At 46.5% G+C, this 9,935-nt stretch overlaps 1 protein-coding gene across 1 annotated transcript; it reads left to right on the plus strand.

The window, feature by feature from the left end:
- Positions 1–1,100: 1,100 nt before the first annotated feature.
- LOC149433016 (E3 ubiquitin/ISG15 ligase TRIM25-like) lies at positions 1,101–5,848 on the plus strand. Its single transcript, XM_089664755.1, has one exon. The coding sequence runs from the start codon at positions 1,140–1,142 to the stop codon at positions 2,871–2,873; it is 1,734 nt and encodes a 577-aa protein (XP_089520881.1). The 5' UTR covers positions 1,101–1,139; the 3' UTR covers positions 2,874–5,848.
- The last annotated feature ends 4,087 nt before the right edge of the window (positions 5,849–9,935 follow it).

Raw genomic sequence — 9,935 nt, forward strand, 5'->3', positions numbered from 1 at the left:
ATGTTTGTTTACCATTTTTCCGTAATTGTTACCAATTTTTAACTGTGGGGCCCCTGCCTGCGCCCAGCAAGAGTAAGTGTGAGGGGTTACAGTGTTCAGGCACCACCAACACCCAAGGCCCAATTTTATTTATTTTGTACCCCTTACTCATTCACAAGGGGGGCAGCATCAGGGTGCCCCCTTTTATATAAAGGGGTACCCTGATGCTAATGAGCCCCCTGCCTGCAGACCCCCACAACCAGGGTTTTAGGGAAGAGGCCCTTGTCTCCATGCTGAAGGCATGTGGCCTGGTAAGCCCCAGGGAGGGGAGGGCCACTCGTTCATCCCCCCTTTTAGGCCTGCCAGGCCTGTGCTCCAATCAAGGGCCTGGTAGGAAGTTAGGAGGGACCCCACACTTTTTCCACCTATTTGTGGGTGGTGGGGTTCTTCTTAGAAGGCCTATAAGGCCTAAAGGGCCCGGTTTGGCTTTTAGGGGGAACCCCACGTACTTTAAAAAAAAAAATCACTGTGGGGTCCCTCCAAACCTTCCCAACAGACCTAAAGGGTCTTTTATGGATTAGGGGGACCCCACACAGTTTTTTTAATATAAATGTCAGTCGTGGTGCAGCAGGTCCTATACATTGTACAGATGTGCAACTTTGCAGGGAGTTTATGGGGACCCCCCAGGAATGATAATTACATTTTTCATTTTTTTGTTTTTTTACTTTAAGCAATGAAAAATGATGGCCCCTTTAAAAATGGTACTTTTTTTTCCCCCAGTGATTCATGTCCCTCAGGGCCGTCCCCGAGTCCCCATACCACGTCTGGGGCCAATAACTGGCATAAAAGCCTTCAGAATGGACACTTTCCATTTACAAGTTCCAGTCCCATAGACTTGCACTGAGTTCGAAGTTTGCGGTTGAACTTTCGTCAAGTTGGAATGTTGGACCGCGAACCGAACAGGGGGGTGTTGGACCCGTCACTACTTATTACATGTCTGTGTCCTTCTGTAGAAGAATTCTTCTAGCTACGTGTCTCAGTCCCAGCCTCTCCCTGTGTAGGAATGTACACCTCGCCCCGTGTAGGAGGGTACAGAACGGGTCACATTGGATACGGAGTGTCAGAGACTTTCCCCGTCATTCTGTCTTCTGCTCTCAGCGATGGCGTCTTCTGATCTGAGGAAGGAGCTGGAATGTTCCGTCTGTCTGGACATTTATACAGATCCTGTAACCCTGAGATGTGGACACAACTTCTGCCGGGACTGTATTGGCCGTGTGTTGGATACACAGGAGGGGTCTGGATGTTATTCCTGTCCTGAATGCAGAGAAGAGTTCCAGGAGCGTCCTGTCCTCCAGAAGAATCTGAAGCTACGTAACATAGTGGAGAACTTCCAGTCTACCCATCCAGAGCAGGAGGAGTCCGGGGTCTTCTGTACTCACTGTATTCACACTCCTGTACCGGCTGTGAAATCCTGTCTGCTGTGTGAAGCTTCTCTGTGTGACAACCACCTGAGAGTCCACAGCAAGTCACCAGAACACGTCCTATGTGACCCCACCACTTCCCTGAAGACCAGGAAATGCTCCATCCATAAGGAACTACTAAAGTATTACTGCACTGAGGACTCCACCTGTATCTGTGTGTCCTGCAGTTTGGCCGGAGAACATCGGGGACACCAGGTGGAGACTCTGGAGGAGGCCTCTGAGATGAAGAAGAAGAAACTGAGGAATGTTCTGCAGAAACTGATGACAGAGAGAGAGGAGATGGAGAAAAGAGTCCAGAGTCTGCAGGAACGCGGGAGGAAAGTACAAGGAAAAGCAGATGATGAAACCAAGAGAGTCACTGCCCTGTTCAGAGACCTCAGGAGACGTCTGGAAGACCTGGAGAAGAGAGTCCTGAGGGACATCTCTGGGTGGGCAGAGCGGGTCTCCCATCCCATGTTGGATTATATTCGGGATCTGGAAATAAAGAAGGAGGAGCTGTCCAGGAAGATGAGGGACATTGAGAAGCTGTGTAACATGACGGATCTACTGACTGTCCTACAGAAATCAGACACAGGTGACTTGTGTGATACTGAGGATGGAGATGATGAGGACAAAGAGAGACATGAGAAGCTCCTCCATGATGGAGGGGATGGGGATGTGGGGGGGATCTCACACACATTACACACGGGTTTATCTGATATCATGTCTGGGGTCAATGTACAGAAATGTACAGGCACACATGTCTCTCCACATTCTTCTACAAAGGGCAAAGGTCCCATCAATGGTCCACCATCCAGGCCAGACCCCCAACACTCCCCCACTGGAGGACCAAATATTGGGGCTGTACAGCAAAGATGGGGGGTGTCGGGGGTTACAGACATATTACTGGATGTGAGGACAGCTGGTAATCGTCTACATATATCAGATGACGGGAAAACTGCATCCTTCTCATCATCACATCAGAATCGGCAAGAAACATCAGAGAGGTTCCAGGGTTATCCTCAGGTGATGAGCAGTCAGAGCTTCTCCTCCGGGAGACATTACTGGGAAGTGGATGTCGGGAGGTCACAGTCCTGGATAGTTGGGATGTGTTACCCCAATATAGACAGGAGAGGAGATCAGTCAGTGATTGGATATAATAAGAAGTCCTGGGGGTTGGAGAGGTCAGGGTGGTTGGAGGGTAATCAGTACTCAGTGAAACATGACAGTAATAATACCCCATTCCCCGGCGGTGTCTCCAGTACCAGAGTCAGGATAGATCTGGATTATGAGGCCGGGCGGATCGCCTTCTATGATCTGTGTGACCCGATCCGACACCTCCACACCTTCACCACCACCTTCACTCAGCCCCTCCATGCCGGGGTATGGGTAGGGGGAGGTTGTATAAAGATATGTGGGAGGAGCCAGAAGTGAGAGATCCACCCAGAGACATTGTAAGGGGATTTTGGCAGTTGAAAAATGACAGTTATCTGTGACAGTTGAAAAATGAGTTATTTTTGACAGCAGAAACATAACATGTTTTTTTGAAAATGACATAAAAAAGTTAATTTTTGACAATGGAAAAAATGAAAGTTTGAAAAATGAGATTATTTTTTCAATTGAGAAATGAAAGTTATTTTTAACAGTTGAAAAAAATCACAAATCACAGTGGTAAAAAAAATTACAGTTTATTTTTGACAGTTGCAACAAATAACAGTTGATAAATGATGGTTTTTATGACAATTAAAAGATGACAGGTTTTATTGGCAGTTTAAAAATGACAGTTATTTTTATAAAGTTTAAAAATGACAGTTTTTTTGACAGTGGCAATAAATACAGTTGATTTATGACAGTGGCAAAAAAAAAATACAGTTGATTTATGACAGTGGCAAAAAAAAAAAATACAGTTGATTTATGACAGTGGCAAAAAATTGACATTTGAAAAATGAAGGGGTTTTCACAGTTGAAAAATGCCATTTTTTTGTCTGTTGAATATGGCACTTATTTTTTTCATTTGAAAAATGACAGTTTTTTTTACAGTGGCAAAAAATGATACTGTCATTTTTCAACTGACAAAAATACTGTCATTTTTCAACTGATAAACCCCCCCCCCCCTCTTTTTTTAAATGTGATTTTTTTTTTCACTGTCAAAAATGATCTGCATTTTATTGCCCCTGTAAAATAAACTGTCATTTTTCAAGTATCGAATATCCAGTAACTGTGTGCTGGGGAACATTGAGCCGAGGATCTCTACAATCGTCCTATTATCTGCTCCCTATACATTCTTCTATTGATGGTATCCACCAATGACAGGGTCACCCCACAACAGCTGCTGGGACAGGAATATTGATCTGTGACATCTATACTGACGTTTTCACACAGATGAATGCCCCGATTTGGTGCTATTAACCATCAGCCGCCCGGCCAATGGCCGAATGGTGGCCGGCAAAACCCCTTAGCGTTCCGGGTGGATACTATATGGCGTCCTCCCGCACATGTGCAGTTTGCACGCCTGCAGAGCCACACAGCGGCGCAATCTGTCACCGGCCATGTACCTCGGACACGTCCGATGACAGATCTGAGTACCGGCCCCCGTTGCCGGCACCATGTGACCTGCTGTGACCAATCACAGCAGGTCACATGACAGTTGTATACAATGGATGGCTTCATTCATGCCATCCATTGTATACTACTGCCTAGCTGTGAATGGTCACAGCAGGTCACATGCACATGTCATGTGATTAGCTGTGGCCAAATCACAGCTAAGCACAAAAAAAACCCTGAATGAATCGATGTCATTGAGGTAAATGCTTGTTTATATAAAGTAATTCTTTGCTACAAGCAAATTGTGTAAAAAAAAAATACTGATCACTTCCCCAAAGTAGTACAATGTTACTATGGTTACATTGTACTACTTTGGTCATAGTGAGATATGAAAAAAAATCTTAAAAAAAAGAAAAAAGTAATAAAAAAATAAAAATTAAAAAAATTAAAAAAAAGTTATGTATTTTTTTTTCATCCTGTCACCAGTCAGTGTCCCTGATCACCGCCATGCCAGTTATATGATGACGCTGTACTGCACTGGTGACAGGATGTAACAAAAAATTGTGAAAATAATCTTTTAAATTTTTTCATTTTCCGAAAAATTATGCCAAAAAAAATACAACTTCAAAAAACTCGCCATTCCTCTTATGAAGTACGTCGGACTGTCTACTCTGCAAAAAGGGGTCATTTGGGGATATCTGTCCTGTCCTGACATTTGGGGGATATCTGTCCTGTCCTGACATTTGGGGGATATCTGTACCGTCCTGACATTTGGGGGATATCTGTACCGTCCTGACATTAGGGGGATATTTGTACTGTCCTGACATTTGGGGGATATCTGTCCTGTCCTGACATTTGGGGGATATCTGTACTGTCCTGACATTTGGGGGATATCTGTACCGTCCTGACATTTGGGGGATATCTGTACTGTTCTGGCATTTGGGGGATATCTGTCCTGTCCTGACATTTGGGGGATATCTGTACCGTCCTGACATTAGGGGGATATTTGTACCGTCCTGACATTTGGGGGATATCTGTCCTGTCCTGACATTAGGGGGATATTTGTACCGTCCTGACATTTGGGGGATATTTGTACCGTCCTGACATTTGGGGGGATATCTGTACCGTCCTGACATTTGGGGGATATCTGTACCGTCCTGACATTTGGGGGCTATCTGTACCGTCCTGACATTTGGGGGCTATCTGTACCGTCCTGACATTTGGGGGATATCTGTACTGTCCTGACATTTGGGGGATATCTGTACTGTCCTGACATTTGGGGGATATCTGTACCGTCCTGACATTTGGGGGATATCTGTACTGTTCTGACATTTGGGGGATATCTGTACTATTCTGACATTTGGGGGGGATATCTGTACCGTCCTGACATTTGGGGGAGATCTGTACCGTCCTGACATTTGGGGGATATCTGTACTATTCTGACATTTGGGGGATATCTGTACTGTCCTGACATTTGGGGGATATCTGTACTATTCTGACATTTGGGGGAGATCTGTACCGTCCTGACATTTGGGGGATATCTGTACTGTTCTGACATTCTTGAACCTCAAGAAATTAGATTGGCTGTCAGTACTTCAGGATTGATCAATAATCAGATCTATCCCATAGTTTGTGAACTCTATAACTTTCCTACAGATAAATAATACATCCTAATTTGGGTTATTTCCCCCAAAGACATGGAGCAGAATACATCTCGGCCTAAATTTATGAAGAACGATTATTGATTTGCAAATTTTTATAACAGAAACAAAGAAAAACGTGTTTTTTTCAAAATTTTTGGTCTTTTTTTGTTAATTTAGCAAAAAATAAAAATCCCAGCGGTGATTAAATACCACCAAAAGAAAGCTCTAGTTGTGTGAAGAAAATGATAAAATTTTAGTTTGGGTACAATGTTGTATGACCGCGCAATTGTCATTCAAAGTGTGAGAGCGCTGAAACCTGAAAACTGGCCTGGGCAGGAAGGGGGAAAAGTGCCTGGTATGGAAGGGGGGGAGGGGAGTGCCCGGTATGGAAGGGGGGGGGAGTGCCCAGTATGGAAGGGGGGGGGAGTGCCCGGTATGGAAGGGGGGGGGGTGCCCGGTATGGAAGGGGGGGGGTGCCCGGTATGGAAGGGGGGGGAGGGGGAGTGCCCGGTATGGAAGGGGTTAATATACCCGATATTGGGTGAATTGCTCAGTGTGTGCTCCAATTGGCAGCTGGAAAATGATCCTTTACATATCTGTTGTAACATCTGGTAATCCCCGGACAATCATATGACACGTGTTGGTCACTTTGACACCTTCATGTAACATATATATCGTATCCGTGTCACTGATATGTCAATCATCAACGGATTGGTTTTCCAGCAACGTATCGAAGCAATTCACTCCCGGCCTCTGCACACCATATACAGCGTCTGTTGTGGTGCAGAATTCTCCTCCATAGGAGGTTATGGTCAGGATGGGTGAATTAGGCAGGTTGGAGGGATTCCTCCCCCATACGGGGACTCCTCCATTCGGTTGATATGATACAATGACATCATACATGGTACAAGTTCTATTGATTATATTATGTATCCATTTCTCATCAATGTCAGTTTCCTTCAGTCGCTGTATTTCCATCATTCTGTAATCGTCCCGTTTTGTCCGATTGTCTCTGATCTTATTTCTATGTTGTTTCCACATATATGTTAGGGGAGGCGGGATCTCGGAGAGTGGGCGGTCCTCTTCCATGACCACGTTGTCTGTTATCTGTCTGTGTGTGGTGGAGGTGTCACACGTTGGTTGTTAGTGAATGTTTTCATTTTGACTCTGTAATAAATATTGCCTCTGTTGTCCAGCCGCTGCTTGTCCTCATTGGAGCCCCGAAACCAGTGGAGCCCTTCCCTGGGTTTTATCTTACTACGGAACCCCACATGTGTCTGGTATGGATATAAGGGGGAACCCCACATGTCTGGTATGGATATTAAGGGGAACCCCACATGTGTCTGGTATGGATATTAGGGGGAACCCCACATGTGTCTGGTATGGATATTAAGGGGAACCCCACATGTGTCTGGTATGGATATTAAGGGGAACCCCACATGTGTCTGGTATGGATATTAGGGGGAACCCCACATGTGTCTGGTATGGATATTAAGGGGAACCCCACATGTGTCTGGTATGGATATTAAGGGGAACCCCACACGTGTCTGGTATGGATATTAAGGGGAACCCCACACGTGTCTGGTATGGATATTAAGGGGAACCCCACATGTGTCTGGTATGGATATTAAGGGGAACCCCACATGTGTCTGGTATGGATATTAAGGGGAACCCCACATGTGTCTGGTATGGATATTAAGGGGAACCCCACACGTGTCTGGTATGGATATTAAGGGGAACCCCACATGTGTCTGGTATGGATATTAAGGGGGACCCCACACGTGTCTGGTATGGATATTAGGGGGAACCCCACACGTGTCTGGTATGGATATTAAGGGGGAAGCCCACATGTGTCTGGTATGAATATTAAAGGGGAACCCCACACGTGTCTGGTATGGATAATAAAGGAGAACCCCACACGTGTCTGGTATGGATAATAAAGGAGAACCCCATACATGTCTGGTATGGATATTAAAGGGGAACCCCATACATGTCTGGTATGGATATTAAAGGGGAACCCCTCACGTGTCTGGTATGGATAATAAAGGAGAACCCCATACATGTCTGGTATGGATATTAAAGGGGAACCCCATACATGTCTGGTATGGATATTAAAGGGGAACCCCTCACGTGTCTGGTATGGATATTAAGGGGGAACCCCACACGTGTCTGGTATGGATATTAAGGGGGAAGCCCACACGTGTCTGGTATGGATAATAAGGGGGAAGCCCACATGTGTCTGGTATGGATATTAGGGGGAACCCCACATGTGTCTGGTATGGATATAAGGGGGAACCCCACACATGTCTGGTATGGATATAAGGGGGAACCTCACATGTGTTTGGTATGGATAATAAAAGGGAACCCCACACGTGTCTGGTATGGATAATAAAAGGGAACCCCACACATGTCTGGTATGGATATTAAGGGGGAACCCCACACGTGTCTGGTATGGATAATAAAAGGGAACCCCACACGTGTCTGGTATGGATATTAAGGGGGAACCCCACACATGTCTGGTATGGATATAAGGGGGAACCCCACACATGTCTGGTATGGATATGAAGGGTTGTATGTTCAGGCTCTCTATACATGAAGGTGAAGAACCTTCTCTGTGCAGCTTCCCCCCACTCTCCTCCAATACTCACCTAAGCCCCCTCTCCATCCAGTGATGGGCCCCTCTCCTCATTGGCTCAGACAGAAGCAGGAGCCATTGGCACCCACTGCCATCAATCACAGCTAGTGAGCCAAAGAGAAGAGAGAGGAGGTGGGGCCATTCCATGGCTCTGTGTATGAATGGACACATGGAGCAGCGGATGCCCCCATAACAACCTGCTTGTTGTGGGGGCACCTGAGAGGAGGGAGGGGCAAGGAGTGCTGGTGGGGGACTGGAGAGGAGGAGGATCCAGGCTGCTCTGTGCAAAACCATCACCCAGCAGGTAAGTGTGGAGATGTTTAGAATTGCTGTAATGGGGAACCCCACCCCCCATCACTGTAATGGGGAACCCCACCCCCCATCACTGTAACAGGAAACCCCACCCCCATCACTGTAACGAGGAACCCCACCCCCCATCACTGTAACAGGAAACCCCACCCCCATCACTGTAACAGGAAACCCCACCCCCCATCACTGTAACAGGAAACCCCACCCCCATCACTGTAACAGGAAACCCCACCCCCCATCACTGTAACAGGAAACCCCACCCCCCATCACTGTAACAGGAAACCCCACCCCTATCACTGTAACGGGGAACCCCACTCCCATCACTGTAACGGAGAACCCCACCCCCCATCACTGTAACGGGGAACCCCACCCCCATTGGATGGAGAAAGACCTTGCACATACATGATGTGTGTCATACGTGTCTTGCAATGTGCCAAGGGGTATTAGAACACAGGAAGAATACACAGGGAGGTCTTTCTGAAGGGGTTTCCTCCATAAGTAGGGGGGCTGCATGTTGGACCGTTCATATGTTCCCTGAAAACACGCATGGTACGGGGGGGTCTGTGGGCTGCTCACCCGTCACACCCCACAATTCTCTGAGCCCTGACACTGCATTGTGATTGGTCGGAGCAATGCTGCTGAATCATGGCATGTGATGATGTAATTAGGGGTTCACCCCGCCCCTTGTGACATCATCACGTGCTGTGATGTCATGACAGTAGATAAGAAGTGTCCTCGGCAGCACAGCTGTCAGATGGTGGGAGGCGGCTTAGTGAGCGTAGCGCCCCCTTTCCCCGTGTTTTGGGTCGCGGCGCTGGCGGCCATCATGACTGACCTTGGATCTACTGCGGGGACTTCTTATGTGTAATAAAGGACTTGTCAGAGACGTCTGCTGTCTGTTTACTCCTTTCTCTTTGTGTGACTAGGTAGCGGTTCCATGTTCCCCATCCTCATCCACATGTGAACTCACTACATGTTACATTGTAATATTCTGGAGGAAATCAGCGGGAATTTGTGACATTTATGTGTTTGTATCTGATAATAAGGATTTTAGGGGTTTTTGTCAAAAATATTCTTTTGAAAAACATTTCTACAAATATCACAAGGCCTTAAAAATGCTCCTCCCCTTCTGTGTATTGTACTGGTCATGTGACTTCAGGGAACGTCTGGTTGGGGGTCTTCTACAAACTCTGAAATCTGGAAGTGATTCATAAATAAATGATGGAAAATTACCGAAACGTTCCGTCCAGCTGAGTGTAAAAGTGGAGCGCCGGGCCCGGCAGTGAGAGGGTTCAACTGCAGTGACACCTTCCAGTGTCGGGTTCCTGAGAAGAGAATCCTGTGATTTCTGAGACATGAGAGCGT

Source organism: Staurois parvus, unplaced genomic scaffold (assembly GCF_062004578.1).
Source record: "Staurois parvus isolate SC_StPar_1 unplaced genomic scaffold, SC_StPar_1.0 ptg002023l, whole genome shotgun sequence".
Taxonomy (NCBI): Eukaryota; Metazoa; Chordata; class Amphibia; order Anura; family Ranidae; genus Staurois; species Staurois parvus.

What these genes read in the sequence shown, in the direction of transcription:
- LOC149433016 (XM_089664755.1), top strand. Translation starts at nt 1,140, where the DNA reads ATGGCGTCTTCTGATCTGAGGAAGGAGCTGGAATGTTCCGTCTGTCTG.